Source organism: Callionymus lyra, chromosome 3 (genome assembly GCF_982586985.1).
Source record: "Callionymus lyra chromosome 3, fCalLyr1.hap1.1, whole genome shotgun sequence".
Classification (NCBI taxonomy): domain Eukaryota; kingdom Metazoa; phylum Chordata; class Actinopteri; order Syngnathiformes; family Callionymidae; genus Callionymus; species Callionymus lyra.
The window spans coordinates 25849522-25876191 of record NC_141820.1 but is presented as its reverse complement, the minus strand read 5'-3'; the positions used below and the strand labels follow the sequence as shown (position 1 = coordinate 25876191).

Sequence of the window (26670 nt, the reverse complement as noted above, 5' to 3'; positions counted from 1 at the left end):
AAAATCCTCATTTTAGTAAAGAAAGAGCGTTTTGCCATCTAGTGGCGGTGAGATGTAAATGCATATATTGGTGTTTTTCAACAATTGAATGGAAATAATAACATTCCGATGATAGAAAAATAAAATCTAAAGCTGTGAAGACCTCGAACAAAGGCGTGTGTGTTATAAGATATTGCAATACACTGGTTTTAATAAACTATTGGATTAAGTTTCTCTCCTGCTTCTCAGTTCAGTGAATTATACATAGGTTTCATACGTTTATAATGGAACTAATCCAGTTTTTACCAACGAGGACAGTATGTTGTGAAAAACAATTTAAGTTATTTTTAAATACAGTCTCATTTAAAACTTTTTAAACTTGTGTTCAAACAATATTTCTACAGTCATGAGAAGGTATTTGCTATGTTCTTTCGGAATTAGTTTGGAGCTTAATTATGTCTGTGTAAACGGTGACTTGAGACAAGAAAAACTGAAAGAATTTCACCAGTGAAAACGAAGTAAGGCACCAAAAGTTGTTTTTTGTGTGTCTGGTCACTGTCATCCACCTGTGAGTACCTGTCAGTCAAGATCCATCAATGAAGGCACGAGGACCACTTTGATTTATACTGATATTTAATATTTAGACGTCGGGGCAACAGCCATTTTTACAGCACAATTTGCATAATTGATCAATACCTCCTGTGTACAATCACAAAACCATTAGACATTAGATTTTTTTCTTTTACTTACAAGTGGAAAACCACAAGCATCGTCTTTGTACAGTCAGCATACATCATCGATAACTCTAATAATAATAATAATAATAATAATAATAATGATTCCCTTTTTATTTATAAGAGTTTGTTCTTCATCTTCCTCTACGTCTCTCTCTTTTTTTTTTTTAATCTTGAACATTATCTGCACACAAAAATAGTAGGAACCACCGAGGAAACATGCAACATCCAGTGTGAGCACATTTAAAATTCTCCTGCAACTACTGGACTGGTCGTGTTCGCGTGACAACGTCTGCAGTGTAAAGGGTTGTAGTCGCTCAGCTGTACATCCGAGAATTCTCTTTTGTTTTGTCCACTGAAAGACGTATTGCTTCCAAACCCCTGGTATAAAAAGGTATTTACAAGGTTGGAAATAGAGGGATGACCGTGTGTGAGGTGGCGTGTGTGTTTGTGTGTTTGTGTGTGTGTGTGAGATATTTATTTCAACTCTGGACATGCAGTTATGACGATGCTACACGCAAGCAAAGGATATTAAAAAAGAAAAAAAAGGGGGACACAGAGTAACTCGCGATTTTACCATTTCTTTTTTTTTTTTCACGACGAACGAGGAGAGAAGGCAGTCAAACAGTGTAAACAAGCACGACTTTTGTGCATCAAAATCAAAAGTATGTACAGCTGTAAACAAAATCATCTCATAGGCAACACATAGAATCACGTATAAAATAATACATTAAATGAAAAAAAAAAAAACGCAAAAGGTGCAAAGAAGGAAAGGTGTGGACGGATCTTCACACAGATGTTGCATAGAAATCATTTTTCCAATGAAACAAACGTTAATAATCCAGTTTTAACAATTAAGGACAGAAGGTGCTCATCTGCAAATAAATGTGTCAAAAAATAAATGATTCATGTTTTAAATATATATTTAATTTAAAGTTATCTTAAATTACAGTCTCTTATAAATAATATTTGTATCTTTAAATATGTTTTAAATAACACTTTTATAAACCATATATTTAATATTCTAGGTCATATATACATCATGGATAGAATATTTTAGATTATATATATATATATTTTTTAATCTTCAGTAACTCATTAACTCAGCTGTTATAGCCATTTTAAAAAGGTTATATTCCTTTTGTAATATCTATACGTCACTGTAGTATTTCGAGGAAAAATAAAGTTAAGGAGGTTATGATGCAGTAATTACGACGATAGCTTTAAGGTACAGTTAATAAGAAAACTATGTTTAATTGGTGTTGTCACAAAACAACCCAAAATAAAGTGATAAAACATTTTGTACTGAAGCTGGGATTTGATGCAAAAACTTCTTGAGAGTAAAATTTAATGAAACCTTCTACTCTGAAAATACTAAACTCTATTCTTCTGTGGTAATATATTTGACAAAAATAATTGTGATCATTTCCATCCCAGATCTCAACAACCACTCATGCCAAGTGCTTCACGGTGTGCATGTGAACTGAAACAAGTGCGAAACCGTTTGCTCGCTCCAGGTTACGTGCAAAGAGAAGATACAAAAACGGTGGCGTGTTATGCCTGCGGACATGTTGACGCGCATTTGGAGAAATTATAAATGAATATAATCACCATCACCTAATTAAGTTGTCAAATCGTTGCTCTTTACAGTATTTATCACGTTCTAAATTGACGTGCAAATACTTGTTTTATTAAGCTGTTAGAAGTCATAGTTAGACTTGTTTTTTTTAACAGTTTATTTTTTCACACTTTGGTAATTTGGTTCAATAAAGGGCAACTAAAGTGAAACTCAACTCTCCTGACTCACATGTTTCAAATGTTGAAGTCTTCCTCTCCAAGATGCAGTAAGTCTCTCATCATGACCATGTTTTCAACTTATTACTTTATAAAGTTCTCCCCCATCTGAAATCTCGGCAAACAAAAGGTTACGAGAGTGGTGTCTAATATGATGTTATAATAGCTTCACTCCTCCTCAAGCCAGCTGTAGTTTAGTTTACCCTGTTTTGTTTATACAACAAGTCCCTTGGAGGGGGACATTTCCAAGATTGATGACGCGCAGTGACAAACTTCAATGTTTGACCAATCTCAGCAAAGTGGGTGTGGTTATTGTGTGTTAAGTGTTTCCAGTGGGCGGGGCTTAAGTACATTTTCTAATGTAAATATTTCAATGAAAAGAGAGTTTTGTACAAACAGACACATACTGATGATACAATAAAGTCCAACATCTATTTAAGACACACTTAAATCAACACATTAGTTGCCCTTCAATTCTTAATCTGCAATTTTATTCTCCTCACAGGTACGACTTGTGTATCTCCCTCGTATCTCTCCAAACATGCTGACAAACACAACCTTCGATCTAAACTGTGGCTCTTGCGTCTGATTTTTTCCCATAATCTTGATGAATCAGCCTCAATCTGTGGACCAGCCCACTGCGCAAACTCAAACTGTGCTTCTATGCACATGTTTTTTTTTTCATTTTCTCATCATTTCTGCTCAAATCATTCCAAAATAAGACATTTTTCACTTCAACGACCACATCCTAGATGCGAACCAAACACCTCTAGATCACCGTCATCACGACTTGATTGTCCGTGATATTTCTAGATATATTCACAGGGAAACGACTATATATTTAACTCTGGGGACACTTTCATCTGGGAGGAGTTTCTTTGTGTAGCGATGCAGACGATACACACTCATGCGCACAATAAATAGACATCAGGGAATTCAAAAGTGCAAAGTAAATGCTTTTTTTTTTTTTTTCTTCAACAAATTTTTGAAGAGGGAACTCCAGGCAGTGTGTTAGAAAATATAGTGGAGTCCGAGATTGATCTGGATGATTCGAAGGACAAATGATACATTTCAACATGGCGGTAGAAAAATAAGTTCCAGGCCTCCGAGGCGGAGCGGTACGTCTCTCATTCACAAAAATGAAAATCAATAAAACTCTGCATTTCATAACGAACCCACGAGAAAAAACATCTACAGGCATGAACGACAGTGTGTCCCTGTTGCTTCTTGTGTATGTGTGTATGTGTGCGATACCTGGTTGATTCTTGACCTCTGACCTCCAGTTCTTGCTCTGTAAACAAACTAGCCCCGAAGTCAAAGAGCAGAGAGAACACATGACCCCGGTCAGAACCTTTTTCTTCTTCTTTTTTTTGTTGTTGTTTTTTAAGAGTGGATCTGAGCGGTGCTGGCCAGCAGCTTGTGCCAGCCGACCACACGCTTGCGCAGGTCGATCCGGTCCAGCCACACATACGCCTCCCCGATCAGAGTCTTCTTCACGAACTTCCCTCCGTTAGAGACGAGGAACAGCTGAGGGGAGGAAAGAGGGGATCAATGTTTCCATGTTAGACTCTATCTGTACATTTATCGTAGTTTAAATCTGGATAAATGTAAGTAAGTAAGTAATTTTTATTTATATAGCGCTTTTCCAGACCAGGGTCACAAAGCGCTTAAACAATCAAAACAATAGTCAATAAAGTATATACTTTAAAGATCAAGATAAAACTGTTAACACAACAGGAGTTCCAGAAAATCAAGGAAAAGCCTGAACAAATAAAAATGTCTTAAGATGTTTCTTGAAGGAGTCAGTAGATCATCAAACACAGAGGAAGATCGTTCCAAAGCTTAGGAGCAACAGCCTGGAAGGATTTCTCTCCTCTGGTCCTGAACCGTGTGAGTCTGAAAATTAAACTTTATTTCAATATGTTATTATGACTCATAAGTTCCTCCATTTTAGTCTTTCTTTGGTTGTCCATCAGAGTAAACTATAAACTATTCCTACGTCATTGAACGCATCAGACTATGTTCTTTTCAGATAATAAATATCCTTGAATAATTCCTACTATTTTTTATTTCTAACAACAGGCCATAATTAATTTCTCCTGTATGTAGTTAGCATTAGCATCAGTGGCCACAACCACTTTTACTGGGCCTCACAGACAAAAGAACCTCAATCAAACCTCGTCAATTTCCTGTTGTATTGATTATTACTGTCTTAACAGTGTTTTATCTGTGACTCTTGAAGAATAACATCTGTAAAAGGGTGATCACGAGAAGGAAAATAAAACATATATGGTGCGTAACGGTGAGATGTATTTGTATCCACTTAAGTAATTGTCATTCAGTGGCGTCTGCAACACTTTTGGGTTGGATTTTCCGTGGAATCTTGATGAATCAGCCTCAATCTAAGGACCAGCCTAGTGCGCAAACTTTGTTAGCTGTGTGCGACTATGCACAGGTTGTTTTTTCTTACGGATTCATTTCGTTATTGCTGCTCAAATTATTTCAAAATAAGACACTTTTCAATCATCACGACTCGATTTCCCGGATTGACAGAGCTCCTGCTGACTCAGCGTAAACGTAAGATGACATTTTTATTTGCCAGTTTGTCATTCTATTTTATCTGAAGGCCTTTCAACATTAAACCAGTCCGTAGCTCAGATGGTAGAGTGGTTGCCTGCAGTCCAAAAGGTTGCAGGTTCAATCCCAGCTCCAGACGAGTTTGTGTCCCTGAGCAAGGCACTTTACCCTGATTGCTCCTGATGGCAGAGCTGGTGCCATGTGTTGCAGCCTACTCCCATCAGTATGTGTGAATGGCTGTCAAAGCGCTTTGTGACCCTGGTCTAGAAAGGCTCTATACAAATAGACATTATTATAGTGCAACTACTACCTGAGATGAAGTACAACCTTGAAGACGGTATTTTGTTATTACTTCTGTTCACAATACTTATACTACGCTGTGTAACAAAGAAGAAGATCATCTTTATTCCTCCAGTTTAAATGGTGTTTCCAGTTGTCTCACCTGTAACGAGTGTCCAGTCGGGTTCATACAGAAGCGGAAGGTTTCGTTGAAAGACGGTTCGCGGTCATGGCGACACACTCTGGTCTTTTTCTTGATGATCCTCTTCTGGGTGGCGATGTTGACCACGTAGAGCTTCACGTACATGTCTGCGGACACATGACCAACCGCTTTTTTTTTTAGTCAGTATGTATAAATCCGTCCACTAGAGGGAGACAAGGAGGTCATGTTCTGTTGCAATAAAATCCAACAGGAATTCCTTTTGTGAGATTTAACTGTTTAAACACTGACTTTTCAATCTTGTACGACATCTTATCTGACATGTTTAAAATTGATTTTGAATGTGATTGCAGTTAAAAAAAATGTTGAAAATGTTTGGTGAAGTCCAATATTTATGACTGCAAATGAATATAAAAACTAGAATGTGTGTTTGTGATTTAAGGAGCAATACATCTAATAGAAAAAAAGATAAATAAACTTAAACTAATAAACTTAATAAATAAAATATTTTAAATGATACAAATTCAAACTGCATCACACTTAAAAAATGAGTTTTTAAAATATCAAGAGCTCAACGTGGGATCGCAAGATATTTCTCGTCTCAAATCAAAAACAGAATTTCTTTGCACATCTTGGGAGTTTGTTCTCCCTGTATGTTGGATTTTAAAATAATGAAATTGCTTCTTCATAAAATATGGACGGAACCCAATATACTTGCTTAATCGACTACTTCAAACAACCATGTAACTTTTGTCTTTGGCATTTATGATCTGGTTATTATTATTGTATCTGTAAAAAATAACTTGAGAAGTTATCAATTGTTTTTGGGTCGCAAAGGAATTAAATATTAGCTTTCATCGGATGACTTTTGGACACAGGAATATTTTGGAGAATGTGTCACAAATGCAGCACTGTCTTGAGTTCAGGAAAATAAAACCAATTTAATTTGGCTTTGGAGTCAAAATGGGTTTGTGTTTTTTCGTTGATAACGTCTGTAGATAACCCAGAAAAATTCCTGTATTGTTCTTACATTACTGGCAATAAAACTTTTTCCACATTTTTATTATTTGATAAGTATTCCAAATATTATTAAGAAGGGGAGTTTTAAGTCTTTAAGCAAAGCACGGGAGGCTCTTACCAAAATGACCTAAACAACACTACCTAGGATCTGACATATTTGTTTCTGGCTCCCCCTAGTGTTAAACCAATGCAATTACATTGTTTCCAAAGTTGCCACGTTATCGCTATCTGAAAAAAAGGTACTTTCATTTTGTCAAATTTATGTTTTATCATCTTCTAACGTTGAAATATCATCCAGGCAGTAACATAATGAAGATCATACAAGGAGTTCTACTGCATGAGTCACATAAGGAACATAAGGATTGAACCAATCAAACGCCACTATAAGAATGTTGACATATAATGACCTGGTAGGTGGTCCGGAGACTTGAACTTGAAGGTGATGTTGCGACACTGAAGTATTTCCAGGACCAGCTGCTCGCCGTCGGTCTTCATCTCCTTCTTCAGAGCGATCTTAATCTCCCCCATCACCTGAGACTTCCCTGAGAGGGACACGGAAAACATCTCTCAGTTTCCAGCTCCGGGTTATGACCTTCCATCTTTGGCAAGCAGGACGATCAGCCCCACACAAAAAAACCAAATATAAAATCCTTCCACAGCAACATGTGACAGAGTCGAACATCCACCTACATGAACTCAGTCTGGCCTGTCGCTGTCATGGAAACAGGAAAATGAAAGTTTCTTCAAAGCTGGGTCAGTATGTTTGTGCGTGGGCTCGTGTGTTCGCGTGTTCACATGGTGACGCACGTTAATGATGTCATAGTCATGCGTCTTGAATAAGCTTCATTGTGGGTGACACGTCTTTACTGACCTTCACCGTCGCCATGACCCATCGATGACTTCATCCCGTCGGTGCCATTTGGAATCTTTCCACTAACAGAAACACGTTTTTTTAGTGCATCTTGATCCGTGTAAATCTGGCGAGACTCCAGTGACTCACAATCGAGGGACCTGGAAGATGGCGCTGTCCACCTCGTTGGTCTCCCCTTCTTCATCCAGCAGACTGTAGGCACTCCCGCTCAGACCGCTGTCCAGGGAGGCGGCGGTGACCGGCGCGTCTCCGGATCTGTAGCTGGACCGAGCTGTTTCGGGAACAAGTCGAAAACAATGAAGGCATAGAAGGATCATTCCAGGAGTGAAGTCTCCATTAAGACATTTATCTGAATCATTGGTTAGTGGATTTATTGGACTTTTCCAAGAGGACATTTTTTTTAATATTCGATTTATTTTAAAAGAAAATATATTAATGATTTAAATTGAAGTGTGGACGAGGATTCATGCCTGTGCAAGTCAGAGTTTGCTCCACAAGGAAACCTTTAAACAAAGTAGGAAAACTTCTCACGAAGAATAAAAACGTACATGATAATAAATAAACAAAAAAATGATGTCAGCCAATCAGGTTGTTTTCCTCCTGGAGCTGAAGTCGATCAAATAGTTTTATGTGTTACACTTTTGCAAGCCTTACACACTCTCTTTCTAAACTGGTTTATGTTTTCAAGAGGAATTTTAGTAGTTTTCTCTTGTTTCAGGAAGTGTCTTCATGCATGTAAGTAAGCATTTTTATTTATATAGTGCTTTTCCAGACCAGGGTCACAAAGCACTTAAACAATCAAAACAATATTCAATAAAGTATATACTTTAAAGGTCAAGATAAAACTGATAACACAACAGGAGTTCCAGAAAATCAAGGAAAAGCCTGAACAAATAGAAAGTCTTAAGATGTTTCTTGAAGGAGTCAGTAGACTCGGTCAGGAAAATAATTTCCACTAGGTAAAAATGAGCTGTGTGGATTTGATCATAAAGATCATTCAAGGGAATAAATGAAAAGAAGATGCTGATTCTTCTGCTGTTAATCTGATGGTTTCCAGTGAACTCTGACTTGATGGTTTCTTCGGCATGAATCCGTGGTGACGTTTGTAATATTTTTTTTATTAGGTGTGCGTTAGTATTTCACTCTCTCTCGGCTCCGTCTTCAGTCACACGACAGGGGGGGTGGGGGTTCAAACTCTCACCTCCGCTGCTCTGGGGTCTTTCCTCTGACACAGCTTTCCTGAGGGTCAGGTGTCTGCCGTCTCTGCTCCCATTGGACGACGCGGCCGAAGGCAGGGCAGCGAGCCAGTCGGACTGCGCTCTCTGAACGGTGAGCACACCGACTACGCTGTGTCTCTGGTGCCTCAGTGAGGCTTGGCCTCTTTGGCCTGGTTGTTTTTTTTTTGTCCGCAGGTAAGGAAGAGTCAAACGTCGGGAAACAAACCAGGAAATCATGGGAGCCCAGGCCGGAGGGAGGGGGAGGAGGGGGGAGGAGGAGCGACATGGAGATTCAGAGAGTGCTTTATCGTCACCATGGCAACCAATCTTGTAACAACTCACATGCAACCCCACAGTGTGCGGTGCACATTCGCCGAGAATGGGATGTGCAGCATCGACTGTGGTGCATTGTGGGTCTGGTAGTTTATGCATGCAGAGCCATCTCCTCTATGGCTTGTTAATAAAATAAGCAAAAATGTTTGTTTTTTTAAGCAAAAGCGGTTAATAGTGTTACTGGAAAAGGGGGTTGGGGGGGGGGTCACTTCTTTCTGTTAGCTGGAGATAATTATACTATCTTTAGAGTCCTTTGATGTGGTCATGAGATGCTATTTAAATGGCCTATTTGACAGCGAAAATGCCTCTTGAGTCGGGTAAAAAGGAAAAAAGTCTCAGGTAGGATTGTTGCTACAGACACACAGAAGAGAAGCTATGCTGGACACAGCGATCACTGAGGAAAGGAAGGCGTGAAGTGTGAAGGGGGGAACCCACGGATAGAAAAGGAAAACGAAAAAAAAAAACTAGACAGAAGGTGGAACAGATGAGTGCGAGGCGGCCATGCTGCGTAGGCTTTATTTGCGTCTTGGTTTACTTGGTTGGAGGCGGCGAGGCGGCGGCGGCAGCGGCTGCTGAGTTTCAGGTGCATTGCCCGTTACTATGGCAGCGCCTTCGCCGCTCCCGCTGCGAGCGTCCTGATGTTCTTGCCGTGTTTTGCCAGAGCGCGACGGGCCGATCGGGCGCGAGTGACCGGCGTGTCCGTGGCTCTGGCTCGGGCCCTCGGACGACGAAGGCCTGGACGTGCCGGGGCTACTGAGAGATTTCTCGATAGTGGGCGTCTGCGTGTCTAAAACAACCAAATTGACCCAAATTACTATTTTTACCTCGGGAGTCAGATATCACTGGGAGGAAACGTCTATTTAATTTAGGGGTCACTCAAAACTGTCCGCGGCCTCGGACCCCCTCAGAGAAGAGGGGGCCTGACTAATTGGGGTGACCATGGCAACCAAGAAAACATGACAATGACAAAAAGCATGATGCTACGGTGACGGTGCGAACAATGGTAGCTGATAAATGACTGCAGAGAAAGAAACAGGTGGATGTTGGTCAAGACTAAGAAAGAGCAGTGACGAAAAAGAGGAGGCGCCACACATTGGTTTTGCATCGCTCCATCGGGGGGTCCTACCCTTTGCCGGGTCCGGGAAGATCCCGTGGCTCCGGCTCTTGATCACCGACGACTTGGGCGACTCGTGGAGGTCTTGGGTGGAGCCGGTGGTTTTCGGGGAGGAGTGTTGCGACGAGGGTTTGGAGTGCCGGCCCTGGTGCGAGCGCCGGTGGTGGTCGCCCTCGCTCTGCTCCTTCAGGGGATGCCAGCGCGGCACGTTGTCCAGCTTGTCCGTGCTGGACAGGTCAATCAGGACCTAAAGGTGAGCGATAGGTGAGGAAGGGGCCTTTTTGGGTTTGTGTAACGCAATCCGTCGGAGTGCTTTACCTCTCCCAGGAAGTCATTTGAGGAGCTCTTGTCATAGTCCCACACGCTCACTTCCAGGGTTTTCTTTCTCAGCTGAAACAAGAAGAGGAACGTGAGGTGTAACCGGAGAAACAAGGCTGATCCATGGGTGACACCTTCACCCGTATTCCCCGTCTTGGCTTCCTATTTCATACTGTTAAACAAAATGTGTCGAAAATAATCTCTAAATATCTCATCTCATCTTAATGTCTTATTATTTTCCCAAACATTTCCTAAACTATTTCCCAAAAATAGCTTAAAATAAGAATGTAGACTATTGAACTCTTGGTTTTAGGGTGGAAATTCAATGAGAATTCAAATATTTCAAATTTCGATTTTTTTGGTTAACAATAAATAACATACTAGGTAATGGAAATTTATAGAATTCCAGTCCCTTTTAATATTTTTTAAGAGGGAGGGAAAATACTCCACATTCTAAAAATTAAATATGTTGGAATTTGCTTAAATTTGTACCACATTTAATACGCAATAAATAGGGTTTATTTTCATAATTAAAGCTTTGTTTAGCAATTATACAGTCAGTCCCATACTACAGTAAACCTACTAGCGGACTTTCTTATCTTAAACCGCTCTTTCTTTTGGATTATTTTTTTTTTTCTTATTTTTATTTTTATACTCAGCAATGCTGGGTATTTCAGCAAGTATACAATAATATAAAAATTATACTATGTAATATAACACTTCTTAATTTCGAGGGACAAGAAATACACAAAGGAAATATGAAAAGAAGAAAAATAAAAGAAGAAAAATTAACTGAATAAATACATATATTATATAGAATGAAAAAAGTAAAAATCAATAAGTAGCTACACAATATAGTTTAACTCATTAGTGAAGCAAGGTTCTGAACTACGACAAACTACCTGCTCGAGGTGGATGTTCTTATAGATGACCGTCTGGTTCCACTCAGGGTTGATGCTCTTGCCAGCGTGTTTGGACCTCCTTTTATTTTCAGCGCTGGAGGAAAACCAGTAAAAGAAAAAGGGGGGAAAGAAAAGCACATTCAAGTCACACTCATGTTAGAGGCAGCGTGAAGACGGGCGTTAGTGACGTGGGAGGAAATGGATGAACGTTCATTGTTCAGGAGTCAAACAATGTGAGGTTCATGGAGATCTGGGTGAAGTTTCAGCGAGAAAGTCAAGATAATCTTGACTTTGACTTGATTCTGTCAAGTAATTGAATGATGACATAATGAAAGAAGTGTAGCAAATCATATTCAACTTAATGAGCGTTTTACCGGCAACGATATAGTATATTTGGACATGATTAAATATAAAAAAGTGGAACAAATTTCTGTTGAAAATAAACTGGTTATCTGGTGATAACCATTATATAATACTGTATATAATATAGTATTTCTTCATTCTACATAAAACATTTGTAGAAATGCTTCCAACAACTTGTTTAATTATGCAATTATTTAAGTTATTTTGTATTTTTTTTTCAATTGTTTTGATTCATAACTAGTTCGACTCTAACTTCTTTGTCTTAGATCGTATCTTTTTATGGCTATTCTTGTTTCTGAAATACATTTAAAGAATACTAAAAAAATATTGCTTTCTGGTCATATTAACACAACAGTTTTATTATTCATATTTAAATTAATATAAAATAAATAATACATACAACAAAACTACAAGTTAAGATTTAAAAAGTAGCAAGTATTTTCTATTATTATATTGTTGTAAAATGTTGAAATTCCCTTAATTACAACCATTTATTTCCTCAGACCTTTTTCAACGCATCTTCTTTTGTTTGGTGCCCAACAACATTAACTGTAATTCTGTGCCTCTGAAACTTGAATTGCTCACCCCTAACCTAACACTGCACCAAACAAAGGAGTTGTTGTTGCATGAACACTGTAAAATGGATTGAAATAAGACACTAGTATCGTATAATGGTCGACTGGTACTTCATATTTTTATATCTTTTTGCACATCAGGAGGGAAACGGTAGATGATTCCTCACCTGGAATACAAAAGTAATGGCATGGAGGTCTTGAAATGGAGGTGTGTGATTGTTTGGGGGGGGTTTCAAAGAGTCAATAATGACAACTGGAACAATGCAGTTAGAGTTTGATCACGAAACAGGGACGGACTAATGCTGGGTGTTCAAAGACAAAAGTATACCAGGAAGTACAACAGTTAGCAGGGAAACAATAGGATGTATGCGTGGGTAAGAATGGACGTGTTACTAAGGTAACAAGGGACCACACTTCTCTAAGATGCCTCGTCATGAAGGAACATCAACCGGGAAAATGCACAATGAAAGGGGGTTAGTGTGACCGGAAAAAAAAAACCTCTCTGGGATCAGCAGAGTCCGATGTAACACAACCAAAGTACCAGAAGATTTACAGACATACCTGGCGTTCTGGACAACCATGACCTGACTGAGGGGGGTCCAGCATGCATTAAATATAGAAACAACATACAGAAACAGTCGTCAGAAGGTGTGTGGGGCGGGGGGGTCAAAGAGTGTCTGTGGACTGTGTGTGGGGTCAGGGGGGGGGGGGGGCTTAGCTAAGGCAAGTGTGAATGCTATCAGTGGTGGGTCAGTGCGATGGATGTCATGTATGTGTGTAGAGGACGATGCATCCCATGGCCAGCGGCATGGACATCCATCACTCAGAGAGAAGCAATGACAGGAAGTGCTTTTCCATTTTCAACACTTAATATTTAGATCGGCATGAAAACACTTAGCTAATGTATGTAAAAACACAATAATAGTTCACTACTATCATGATTTCAGAGAACATTTGTGACGTGTATTATTCAAAGCAGTTCTAGCAAGTCTAGCTTCACCTTTCATTCAGTTTCATGTCATTATAAATGGCTTTACTTGTTTTTAATACAGTAATAATCTCATTGTATTAGTTGCAGTTTAGCCAAAAGCATGGTTTATTGTCAATACATTTTCTCAAAATTCACCCCTTTTGCTTTCTCATTTCTTCAGGTTTTATGTAAATAAAAATGTATGTTGAGATCCAAAGTGTTAATGAAAGTGTAGTGAATTAAACAAAGCATGTTTGAACGTCATTGTAAATATAAATCTTAGCATAAGCACCAATCATAATTATTCACAATTCAGTATTAAAATGATCATATTGATACTTGATAGTAAACTTTATATTAGTATTTTACTTTTTAAAAGAAGGTATAACGTATGACAGCCTATCATATTTAATATTGTAAACAGAACTTGCTTTTCTTAGTAGTAGGCTTATTTCAATGTGTTTTTTCCAACTTTAATTTCCACTTACCCTCTCCCTGGTAGCAGATACACCTTAACAAACGGGTCGGAGTAGCCGTTGTTGTCACGCGGCGCCAAATTCCTGGCTTGTAGGACGTGAACGATTAAGTTTCCCAGCTGCTTATCGTAGTGGATTTGGAGCTGCAGACAAATAAAACATGTTTTAATGTTAACTGACTGATCAATTACATCGTATTAGATCGAGTCTATTCATTTTTCTGTGATACATTCTCCACGTATCAAAGTGGAGAAACTTCTTCCTTTTTGAGATACTTTAATTACTGTCATTTTGATCCAGATTTAGTTGGAAGATTATGCCTTTGATGTCGCCTTATCCTCCCTTCTCGTTTAACTCTCACTCCACCAACCTGTATTTCTCCAGAGACAGGGTGAGACTGGATCTTTCCTTCTGCAGTCTGAAAGAAAGTGGACAAACGTGTCATTTACAGCAAAAAAATGCCAACCATTCAAAGGTTCATTGAATCCTTCCTTAATTAGTCATGTTTCCAATGTTCTTAAAAGTACAATCCTGGAGGTTCAACTACGTTTTGAGTGGTATTGTTTTATAATTATCGCAGTGACAAGAGGAGAGGAGTGACTAGGTAGGATTTTGGGTCCAGGTGACTTTGAAGTGAAATGCCAAAAGAAATCCAAGCAGTCATTCAGCCATAAAGGTTCCATGATTCTTCACATACACAGCGTGGACTGAGAAAGGGCTGTTGTGACTCGCCTTGCTGCTGTGGCGCTTCTTGCTGAAGGATGGCGATCCAGGCTGAGCTGGACTGGCAGATGAAGTGGCTGGCAGACCTGAGGGCAACGTAGAGGAGGGAACCTGCTGTTGAGAAACCTTCTGTAGCTCGGCGGCGAGCTGCTTGGGGTCCACGCCGGGAGATCTTGGCGGTCTCTCCCCTAAAGTGTAAAAAGAAAACCTCAACATTTTTGCACCTATATACAAAGTCATAGACAGTTAAATTCAAATGAAATTGAATAGATTCAAATTGCATCAGAGAGTGAAGAAATTCTTCAAAGGATTCATGGACCCAGATGGTAACCTGGAACACTAAACCTGACTTACTTTTCCTTCATCCACTATCAGCAGGTTATTTTTTTCACTGAAATCCATTCAGACAGACACACACTAATAATCAAATAATAAAACCTATTTAAAAAAAACAACCCAAGATATACTTTATTTTGTGTACAACACAGCTAAGGGCAAAGGATTAGCAGAAAATAAACTCACAAAACTAAGATTATTTCCATTAAAGAGACACCAGTGAGACATTTTGAGAACTAGGAGACTAAAAACCTCACCTTTGCTATGTTCCTGGAACTCAAGATGCTGGCTACCTTCCGAATCAACCAGCATGTTCAGATCACTGCGAGAGAGAAAACATCGGCAAATAAAATATGGTGGATTAAAGACAGGGTGTCCAAACTTCTTTTTGAGTAAAAGGCTGAAATGAATGTGTTTAAAACGTTTTTCTTTATTTGTTGACATTTGATATCTGAGCCATCAGCCATTTGCCAGCATACATGCCGCTGGTTAAAGTCAACAAACCAGCGAAAAGGAAAATCCACGTGTGGCCTGAGGGTTCTACAGAAGCACTCTAGGACTGCTTCTCCACTACAGACTGCAGCATGTTCAGAGAAGACAACGGCAATACAGACCTCCTAAAAGTACACGGGGTCTGTTACTTCATACATGTGGAAGTGCATGGAAGCTGTCACGGTCACCAGAACCATCTCCATTCAGGGCCAACCAGAAGCCATGACTGAGAAGTGAAGTCTACAGGCTCTTGAAAGCTTGGAACGCAGCCTTCAAAGCTGGAGACAAGATGGGTCTGAGGACGGCCAGGGCTAACCTGTCACGAGGCATCAGGGTGGCCAAGAGGGAGTACTCCAGGTGGACTGCTGACCGCTTCAACGACAGCAGAGACACCAGGAACCTGTGGCGAGGGATGCAGACCATAACGGACTATAAGCCCCCCTCCACAGACCTACGATTGCTCCAACTCTCTGCTGAACCAGCTGAACAACTTCTGAGGACCAGGTGCCTAGTTATCCCCAGAGAGTGTGAGGTGATGCCTCAGACGCACAAACCGATGGAAAGCCCAAGGTCCTGATAACATTCCCGGTCGTGTCCTGAGAGACTGTGCCCAGGAGCTCATCAAGTTTGCGGACGACACAACTGTTGTGTGTCCCATCAACAACAGCGATGAGACGGTCTACAGGAGTGAGGTCAACAGGCTGACCACGTGGTGCAAATACAATAATCTCCACCTGAACATGGAGAAGACTAAGGGTGTCTTTGTGGACTGAGTGCACACCCTGCATCTACCTCTAACCATGGACGGAGCTGCAGTGGAGAGGGTGAGCAGCACCAAGCTCCTGGATGTGCACATCTCTGAAGATCTATTCTGGAGCCACAATACAGCATCACTGGCCACCAGCGCCTGTACTTCCTCCGCAGACTGAGGAGAGCCACCCATGATGCTCACCTTCTACAGTGGCACCAATGAGAGCAATCCTGTCGAGCTGCATCACTGTGTGGTACGGCGCCTGCACTGTATCTACAAATTATTACCTGACTTATGTACATAGATGGCATCAAAGCAAAAATCCAAAGTAATTTAATCCGACCAGCAAAAGTTGTAAGTAAAGAATTTTTTACTCAAAATCAATGCAATTCAGATGTTAATGAACTAATTAAAAATGTTCTAACATTGCAGCTCAATGGACTCCAATCGTCTTTTGTTTTCTTTTCTTAAACTTCTGACACGGTAGAAACTCATTAAAAACAGCGTGGAGCAAATGACCCGCTGAGTGCAACTTTGAGACGAGATTTAGTCTCAGACGGTTCCATTAATACACATCGAGACCTCGGTCTCATTCGGAAACGCTTTCTCTGGGATCTCAAAAGAGATTGATGAAGTTTCATTGCTAATAAGAGAAGAAGAGGAAGCCTCCTCCTGAGCGGAATTGACAGATGGTGTGAAATACAGAGGATCGCAGGTTAGAACAAATGGAGAAGAGTCGGTTCAAAAGGTCGTACTCACAGTCTGACACACACTTCTGCCTCATTACAAGCGTGTCCGACGAGCGCTTGAACTTCTTCATAGGTCTTCCCTGTCAGAGGAACTCCATTCCACTCCAGGACTTGCATTCCTTTGAACAAATGTGAAGTCTCATTAGCACACTTTAAGGCAGGAGGAACACCAATAGTCAAACGCAGAGGAGAAGTAAGAAGTGTCTGGAAAAGAGGGCACACAACACTGCAAACCTCAGACTTACACAGTTTAAAACAGCTCATCAGCAGAGGCCTCTGTTTGCGCCGATGCACTCGAGCTGCATGTGTGAACAACAGGGAAGCTAATGAGGATTTTTTTTTTTTTTTGTTCGCTCACACATTGGGTTGTTAGCCAGCAGAGCACACATTCTGCCGTTCTTCTATTTCACACTTGAAGCTGAGATGCAGTGTTCCCGAGTCCCAATACTTAGCGACCGTCATGTGCTGGTGACGACAGGCTGTCGGGTGTTATGAGACGTCACCATCACAGCGTTGGTCGCCATGAGCATAACAGTGAATACCTGAGGCAGTCCAGATATGTTGGTGTCGCAATAGGTACGTGCGCGAGTATTTGAGCTTTCTAGATAATTTAGGGTGACCCACAAAAAGAGGACACTACACTGCTATGTGAAGTAGAGTTGTGCAAAATTTAGAGGGTTTTTACGCTCTTGTTAAATGCGTTTTTTTTTTTCTAAAAAGAAAATTTACCAGCCTCCTGGGGGACAAAGTTTTTATAAAAATACATATTCATGTATCTGGAGCATTTCAAAACTAAATTATCAGCAAAAAGTTTTATATCCTTGTGTTGTTGTGTTTATAAAAAACATATATAAATATATCTGAAGAAATTTACACCAAAAAAATCAGCAAAAAAATGTGTCTCCTCAACAGCAATAGGATCTCAAATAGTTTTAAATTTCCAGATTATTTACTGAATAAAATCCAATATTGTTAGGCCATTCTTCAAAATGAAGTTTCTCATCAAGGCTAATGCATGATACATCAAAAAGGCCTCAACATTGAATAAAATAAAAAGAGAGGTTAATATTGTTATTGTATTGTACTAATCTTAAATCTTTCTTTTTGCGTAGTTTTTCCTATGCTTTAATGTGAAGATATGGTCTTGCAGCACTATTAACACAATCTTAGGATGCATCATGCAGTATAAAAAGCTATTAGATAGTAGGTGCATCATTTGTTCAACCAGAAAAAAAATGCCTTTACTTAATAAATGAATAAGACCGGGAAAACCTTAGTGCGGAGATCAAACCAGACTCTTCAGGATCATGAGTGGTGTGCTCCACCAAATGAACTATTGAGCCTTGTGTTAAAACAGAAGCAGATTGTCAGAGATAAACTAAACGGATGGTTAAGAATGTTTGATTGTATTTAACAGACTAAAACCAGACAACCGACTTCTTTATCGAGTTCAAGATGCGGTCAAATGGGAAAAGAGTCGCTTCATAGTTAAGATCAGAGCTAATATGCATGTAGAAGGAAATTAAACACTCGGCTGACTTTAATTCACTTCAATAACTCTAGTTTCAGAGTGTTGCGTTGGTGCAGATGTAGAGGTAAAAAGTTGCTTGACAAAAATACAAAGTGATTGTTCCATATGTTGTACTTAGGTTAAAGTTAAAAAGTACATCTCAAGTAAAAGGATGACATCTAGAAAATATACCTGCACAAAAAAAGTATTGATATCTAGAAGTTACAATATCAAAGCCTATTCAACCATCTTCATAACATCAAATACGTTAACATTTGGCTTATCCTGTATAGTTACAAATAAATATAACTAAAGAAAACTACAGATCCTTTTAAATATATTTGTCGGGAAATAATGTGAACAGTTTTTTGTTATTATAGATTATTTGAATTTACAAGAATAATTATACACTTTTATAAGTAATGAGATAATTTCATTATTAGAGATATATTAGGGTTGGGGAAAAAACTACCACATGCTTGATGCCTTTTTTTAATCAAAAACTAATCATTTAAATTTGTATTACAAAAATACAAAAACTGTTAGGGGCTAGCGAGATGACAAAAAATAAATTACATTTTTACCAGATTTTTTTTTGTTTATGACACAGTTGTGTCAGAGTCAAACTACATTCTGAGTTTTTTCTTTATTTTAAGAATAAAAGGAATTGTGGAATAATAGTATAGATAACTGTGACCAAATGTACTGTAGTTAAGTATAGTACAGTACGAGGTATACATTATTTTATTCAATGAATAGGAAGATGGGAGAGTGGGGTGTTAAAAAAAAACAACATACCTTCCAAGATCTTTCCAGTTTGTTCTGCGGCTCCACCGGGAAGGACTTTGGCGACATAGGCCCCGATATCTCCATTACTCCCAGGGACTTCTTTACCTCCTACTACACGGATGCCCAAGCCATTGCCTTGCAGAGTAAAGGAAGAAAAGGCGGTTAACTTCGGAGCTCATTATTTGTCATGATTTCCTTACAATTGCATATCGTCATGCATGAGTACAAAACCTCAGGCAGAATTACACAGTTCAACACCCAGCTCTCTTGCACAGAACACAGTCTTTGTGGGACATTTGCTAATTGTTTAAGATTATCCAAGGCATGAGAGCAAGTCTTGAGCACTGGGTGATGAGTGTGGAGGAGGGTAAAATAAAAATGAATGCTAAGAGATGAAGGTGTGTGCAGCAGAAATATTTAGGATCTATTTAGGAGAAGGTGTGTGTGCCTACATTCGAAAAACCGTTGTCGAAAAAACAAAAAGAATTGCTGGCACCATACCTGAGACACTTCGGTCTTTCGGGTCCCTTTGTAGCTTGACCCGAAGATGAGGGAAGGGGTAGTACGGTCCTTTACCCTGCAGTTCAATAAGAAACATGTTATCTGTATTGTTTAGGTGGATGACATTAATTTATAGGTTTTATATCATGTCTCTTAGAAATTGGGAAGAAATAAAATCAAAATACACCAGAACTTTTGACACCTGAAGCAAGTTATTTGCTGGTTTAGGCAACCAAACTAACCATTGCAATGTTAGCCTTTGAGAATAGATTACATATGCCAACATTATGCCGCTCTACACTACTCACACTTAAATCATGTCTCTTGTCAATGACAATAAATAAATATCTTAACTTCAAATACTTCTTTAACTTATCGGTTGGCAAACTTCAAGGCCAAAGTAACTAGAATACGAATCCAAGGACACATCTTTAACCTTGACGAAGATGAAAACCTAATCCCTGGTCTTGGGCCACATAAGAGCTCGCCTTTGGCTTCTACCTTTTTATTTGCTGATGCCAAGTAAGGAATTGAGCTTATCAGAGTTAAAGTTTATAGGTGTCTACAAAGTAGTTTAATAACACGATGAACAAATAGTAAATGATTTCTGATTGCGCAATAAAATAAAAAATAAAATCACTTAAGATCAGATCAAAACAAGATATTTTTCTGAACTGGAGAGTCAAGAATTTTCAAAGCAAAGTATTGATCGGATCACGCAAGTATTGATCCAATCTGATATTTTTAATTTCAGGTCGTGTTGATCAATAATATTTTACTTACTGGGCTTTTTAACTAATTGAGCACTGCAGACATTGGAAACACCAGCGTGGCTGCAGTTTTAGAGGCAAAAGGGAAATGAGTAATTCTCGGTATAACCCCCATTTTTAATCTTCATAGGGGTCCTCTTTTCAATATTATCTGTCCTACATTCAATCTTAATTTCCTCAACGCTCCGTTGTACAAATGTTAAAGTGAATTTGTTGCTGGTTTCTATCTTTTCTTACTGATGGTAGGCAAGTACGTTTATAAGTGAAAGACGCACAAATCTCTTCGAAACAACAAGCAACTCACCTGTCTCTTCTCTTGTCCGTCCAGCCGTCCGTCCCGGGGTTTTTCGAACCAGTCGGTCTCCTCTTGTCTCAGGTGGTAGGCTTTAGGAATGTAAGGTAGAAACGTTCGGTTTAGTCTCCAATCTCAACAAGAACCGCTTCAGGTCAGACAGAAGGACCAAAAAGCGATTTTAATGGTTCATCTAAATGGTTTGTTTAAATGTTGTTAGTACTTTGAATGAAAGTTTTGCGTGATACCAGAGACAAAGCCACACTTATTTAAGCTTTCATTAACAGGGCTTTTCCCTCCTGAATGTGCCTCAATATTGTTTATGGGAATAATCCAGCAACTGTCTATCAGCAGTGTTCCTATTTATCAGACCTTTCTCAACTTATTTCTAAGGGAGTTAGTCGCCACTCAAAAAAGAAAATTAATATAATACCAGGGGATGTAATACCTCAAGATGAACCTCTATAAAGAATGTTATTGCCTTAGTGGGTACAAGGTACAGATATAAGTCTATAATTTTTGTAACGATTAAGATTGTTGTTTCCTGAGCAAAATGTGTTCATTCTACCATATTGAATGCCCTGATGATTTAATGAGCTATCCTTACAATTATCTTAAAATTAATTTAAATGGTTAGGTGTAAAGTTATTGATTATTTGTACTTCAATAACATTTTAATCTACACCTTTGAGTAACTTTAACCACATGGATAATTTATCCCACATAGAATTATAACATAATTAACAAATAATTATTACTTACTGTAACACACTAAAGCCAATAATAAAAAATATAGATTTTATTAAAGTCAGTTAAAGAAATCAATGGTATTTTACCAATTTAAATATTAAATTATATTTGTTTGGATGTGTTGCGAGAATTTTACGCTTGTTTGAAGGTGGTAAACATGTCTTCCAATGAATATCTTCGTATATAATATATTTAATGGTGAAATAATGTCAGCGTATTAGTACAGAAGGATTTCCTCGTCAGTTTAGCAACATGCAATGACACGTTTATACTTATCATAATAGCCTGAGAATCACATGATTACTTGGGAATACCCTACCCTTGGATGCATCGTCTCTGCTCAAAGCCATCAGGGAATCACTTAGCACTGTAATCAAGGCAAATGGGTTTAAAACTATTAGCCAAAATGTACATTTACCATCTTTGTCAATCTATTTTAAATTAAATATGTTTCACGCGACACTCAGAGCGTAGACATTTAAATGTGTAGGAAGAGAAAACAATTGTTTCCTTGGAGCTTAACTCATTGTTTAAACATTGATAACAGTAATTATCTTGGGCACAATTGTACTTAAACAAACATATAGATAATTGAAGAAGAAAACAAGCAGGAATTGTGCAACATAAATGAAGAAGACATGCAAGAATAATAGTTTTTAATACACACATAGGACAAAGACGTAGGTGACATGCAGAAACAACAACACGACAAATTGATGGACAAAAACTCTAATATATGATTATGATATAAATAGATTACCAAGAAAGAACTTGGGGAATAAATGTGCAACTTCTAACGCTTTTGTGGAGGCACTTGTTCAGCGAATCCTGGCTGATGGATCACTTTCTAAATCTAGCTGTACAATTCTTAGAAGTCCTGCTATGGTAGGTAAGTATGTGGTGCTGAATAAGCACAAAACTTTGTACAAACTTCAATCTAAAAAAAGTGTGAATGCTTCTAGGGATCAAGTTGATGTGTTTAAGATTCAAAATATTCAACAGAAGAAGACATGAATACAGAAATCAGCAAGCAGAAAGATCAAGTCAAGCACAAACGATCAGAAACAGTGCAAAATGTGAAGAAATCTATTACTACCAGAACAAAGAAAATCATGAGGGTTGAACCATACAATGACGACACTGATATAGCAAACTGCATGCACATTATTCTGAGAGAAAATAACATTTTATTACCTTCACTATCTGACATTGTACCCTGGAGTTCATCCAACAGCACATAACCTCTACCCCGTGTTGGCTCTTCCCTGATATGCTGCTGCTGCTGGGAGTCCTGCAATGACAGACACGAACCAAACTGGTCGCGGCTGTCGGCAGAGATTGGGGGCAGCGGCCCCGCAGAGGCACGAGCCATTCCCATAGGCTGCCCTACTGGACTCAATGGACTTTCCTCTTCAGAGTTCTGGGCTACGATCGGTATCCGTCCCCGTCCACTTTGCACAATGGGCAGACTTGTTGGTTTGGTGCGACCAGATGGGGTCTGGTAACTTGAAATATCTCCAGACGCCTCGCCGTCCCCCTTGAGCCTTAGTGATGAGCTGGAAAGGTCTCTTTTAAGTGAGAGGTCTAATCCATAGCAAGAGGTGGGCCTGGATGATGGTCTCGAGCGACTACCACTTGGATAGCCAGAATCCAAACCCATGCTTTGGCCCATGTTAAGTGACCCAGCCAAGTTTGCTCCTAAAGTAGATCCTAAATATTTCTGCTGCTCTGCAATATTCTTTCTAAGTCCGAAGGTGATTTCATCCTGCATAAGTCGACTAGATCTTGGCGACGCACTGGTGGACCCTAGATAACTGCTATAGTCAGTATCCATAACTCTGCTATCCGTCACAGACGAATATTTGGAGGACACTTTTGGATCCATTATTGGCGTCTTGTGTTTTTGATAAAGCACAGATGCTGGGAGTTGTTTTGCTGCCTGCTTTTCTAGCGTTAATCGGCTTATGCTGTATTTGTCTGTCTTAGGATAGTGTCTCTGAGAGTAACTGGAGACGCTGGAGCTTGGAGTGTAATAATGCTGAGAGAGACCCGTCAAATGGTCTAAACTTTCTGTCCCACCTGTGCTTCTCCTGAACTCTTGCTTGAGCTGTTGCTTCAACAGTTTTAGTTCGTACGGATCTTCCATTGTGTCTTCCTCATCGGGAGTCTTACCATATGTGTGTAGTCTCGAGCTAGACCCCAGATATTCAGTGGAGCCTAGATCAGCAGCACTTCTACGCAGCAACTTCTCCGCCTTAGCGAGCTCTCTTTCAGCCAGACTGTAAGATGAAGACATTCCTGTGCTACCTTTGGCCAATTCTGCAGCGTCTTCAAGTAGCAAGTAACTACGGGGTGTGTGGTGATCTACATCTGTATAATAAGAATCAGACACTGCGGACATAGGGCTGCCTGCCAGACTCCCAACTTCCAGAGCTCTTAGGTCAAGGTGGTTTCCGTACTTGTCATACTTGACTCCAAGGAATGCTGATGATGTGGGGTCAGGTTGACGGCTGATAACCTCATACTTCGTTGCGTCCAGCTCTGAGAGAAGTGCTGCTTGCCTGGCAGCCTTTTGCTGAAGCAGCAACATTTGATGGTAACTCTGCTGCTGGGCACTGGTAAGAGAAGGGACGGAGGAGTATATTGAATGAGACTGGTATGACTGCGGAGACTGGTATAGAGACTGCTGGTACTGGCTTTGAGTGTATTGATACTGGGTATATTTTCCATACTCTTTCTTTGTTTGAGCTGGAACAAAGTCATCCAGCTCTGACTGTGGGGCCGTCCTAGGACGCTCCAGACCAACAATGTCTTCATCTTCACCAGTGCTCCTCCCGCCAAGGGTTTCTCGAATATTGCTCACTTCACTGTCTGACATGTAATCTCTGTCCTCAGCAACGCTTTGCAGATACGCCCGCTCCCTCTTTTCCCGCTCCATCAGCAGGGCATCTTTTCTCCGGTTTATACCCATCTCCAAATACCTCAATTTGGCATCAATCTCTTTCTCTTCTTCATCCAGCTCGGCTTGCTTTTTCCTGAGCTTCGAGGACTCTCGTTCAACCAGATCTAGCTCACGATCGATGTCTTGTAAGATCTTCGCACGTGCCATGTTGGAATTCCGACACATTCTTCTACGGGCAGAACCAGTGGTGTATGCCGTCTGACCAGTGGCTGTAGATTCATCTTCTGAAGGTGGATTGGGAAGGGTCCGCTTCACCTTTTTCTGTGTGCCTGTTGGAGTGCCACCTGAGCCTTTTCCCTGAGGACAGTATGAAGCAAAATGCTTTTAATAAGAAGGATTTGTTCAGTATATATCCAATATTGTAACAATGAGATCAATGCGTTCTGACAACTACAGGTATATGCTGTAAAAGTTATGCTAAAGAACGTTAAGAAAGCTCAATAAGATATTTAATGCTGAAAAGAAAAATTACCTTTAAGAGGCATCACAGACAACTGGCAAGTTTCAACACAATTGTATAACATTAATTTGATATGTTGGTTTGATTCTGATATTTTCTTCATAGAAACATGAAAAAACACGTACAGTGAACAAAGGCATACTAACCGTATAACTATCACTTGTTGGGTCACCAGTTGGACTCATTGGCTTTGGGTCTGACATGGATCTCTGCATGGATTTTTGTCCTCTTGGGCTTGATGGATCAGGACTGCCTTTCAGCTTTTGGGGACTTGTGTCACCTAGTGTTTTCTCATAAGATACAAATTCAAGAGATTTACTCGGGGAAATACAAGGGGATATTGGAGAAAATAGAACTTTCGGTGACTTGGGAGGTGCTTGGAGCATTGAGGAATCTGCTTTCAGACCGGGCGATTGTCCAATTTCTAATGGGGTTGGGCGTTTCTTTGGCGAGGTTCTCTCAGAGTCAGAAAACTCCATTCTAGTGTCCATTCTTATATTCCCCTCTGAGTCAGTTTGAATAGAAATCTCAGTGTGGGCTTGAAGAGCAACTTCTGACTGACCTCCCCTTTCTCCTCGGGCCGTGCGAGGGCGATTTTGGCGATTTCTAGTCTGGGCTTCCCATTCGTCTTGATCCTCATCATCAGTCTGGACACAACTATCTACACTCTTTTTAGTACTTCTCTTCTTCCTCCCCGCTGTGTATGCTTTGCTTACAGTCTCATCTTCTTCATCAGTTTGACAACCACTATCAGTAATTTTTCTTGACAGTACTGTACCATCCGGACCTAAGACAATGGCCTCTTGAACTCCACCCCCGGCATAGTCCCCTGGATACATTTGACGAAGTTTTTGCTCTTCCAATTGCATGCGAAGTTGCTCTTGGAGTCTCTGTATCTGCTCAAGCTGCTGTTGCTGCTGTGCATATGTTTCTTTTTGCATCATGAGATGAGCTTGTCTTTCTTCTTCCTGTTGGGTAAGAATATGTTGCTTCATTGACTGCAGCTCCTCCAATTCCTTCTGTACCAACAACTGTTCTTGCTCTCTAAACCTTTGAATTTCATGCCGTTCCCACTCTAGCTCCTCTGCTAGTCTTTGCTGTTTGAGTTTTTCCATCTCAAGACGTTCACGCTCTGCTTGATATTGTCCATCTCCAGGCACCATAGGTGAAGAGAGAGCTTCAAGTGAGGCAGCTATGGCTTCCAACGATGCATCCGTGTAGGTATCAAGAGATAACGAAGCAGTTATTCTTGGGGCAGAACTTGTTGTACTACCTTCTTTAGATATCTCTAGGTTTAGTGGGGCATCACCTTGATTAGAAGTGACTGAAACGGTGGACAAGAAACTGTGGGATCTTGTTAACGGCATGTTGGCAAGGTTGGAAAGCGAGGGCATGGTGTCACTGGTATGCATTCCAGATAAGCTGTTATATGATGTGCTAAAGATGGAGCCTGGTTGGGTTGTTATTGCATACGTAGATGGAATTGGTGCGGCAACAGAGGAATACACTATACCATTCGAAGACCTTAAAACGCTGCTTGTTCCGAATAGTGTTCCCACAGCACTGGTAACTCTGGCTTGTGAGTATGGTGGAATTATCATCCCTGCATATGTGCTTTTCCTGGAGTAGTCAACTGCTTGACCTGTCAAAGTGAAAAACAGCAGTTGAGTCGGAATACTTCAAAGTCATTTAATTTTGTAGCCATGCCTTATCAAATACAAAAAGATGAAAGTAAAGGAAAAAAAGTTGATAATCCAACCTCATGCAACCACATGCAGAACTGATCATGATGACAGAAAAAAAATAGGTGTCCATGCAAAATAAAAATAAAAAACGGAGCAAAAAAGAACAAAAATGTGGCATTAGCCATAAATCAATTGTAAAAGTTCAAAATTATACTTAA

The 26670-nt window shown here is 39.8% G+C and overlaps 1 protein-coding gene across 6 annotated transcripts in view; it reads right to left on the bottom strand.

The window, feature by feature from the left end:
• Window positions 1-594: 594 nt before the first annotated feature.
• The window catches only part of pcloa (piccolo presynaptic cytomatrix protein a), a 48784-nt gene continuing 22708 nt past the window's right edge, over window positions 595-26670 (bottom strand). The window contains exons 6-27 of one of the 6 annotated variants that reach the window (XM_087787288.1): window positions 24914-26409; window positions 22540-24604; window positions 21665-21712; window positions 20608-20687; window positions 19534-19609; window positions 19042-19167; window positions 16744-16852; window positions 14999-15063; window positions 14415-14593; window positions 14053-14100; window positions 13695-13825; window positions 12798-12824; window positions 11299-11392; window positions 10397-10468; window positions 10091-10325; window positions 9500-9751; window positions 8616-8786; window positions 7544-7685; window positions 7415-7476; window positions 6951-7085; window positions 5527-5672; window positions 595-4034 (exon numbers count right to left, since the gene is read on the bottom strand). In XM_087787288.1, coding sequence (XP_087643414.1) covers window positions 3891-4034; window positions 5527-5672; window positions 6951-7085; window positions 7415-7476; window positions 7544-7685; window positions 8616-8786; window positions 9500-9751; window positions 10091-10325; window positions 10397-10468; window positions 11299-11392; window positions 12798-12824; window positions 13695-13825; window positions 14053-14100; window positions 14415-14593; window positions 14999-15063; window positions 16744-16852; window positions 19042-19167; window positions 19534-19609; window positions 20608-20687; window positions 21665-21712; window positions 22540-24604; window positions 24914-26409 — 5903 coding nt within the window. In that variant the 3' untranslated portion in view covers window positions 595-3890. Of the gene's footprint in view, window positions 4035-5526; window positions 5673-6950; window positions 7086-7414; window positions 7477-7543; window positions 7686-8615; window positions 8802-9059; window positions 9752-10090; window positions 10326-10396; window positions 10469-11298; window positions 11393-12797; window positions 12825-13694; window positions 13826-14052; window positions 14101-14414; window positions 14594-14998; window positions 15064-16743; window positions 16853-19041; window positions 19168-19533; window positions 19610-20607; window positions 20688-21664; window positions 21713-22539; window positions 24605-24913; window positions 26410-26670 lie in introns of those variants that run through there. The other 5 variants (XM_087787286.1, XM_087787285.1, XM_087787282.1 and 2 more) reach the window with 5 other exon arrangements.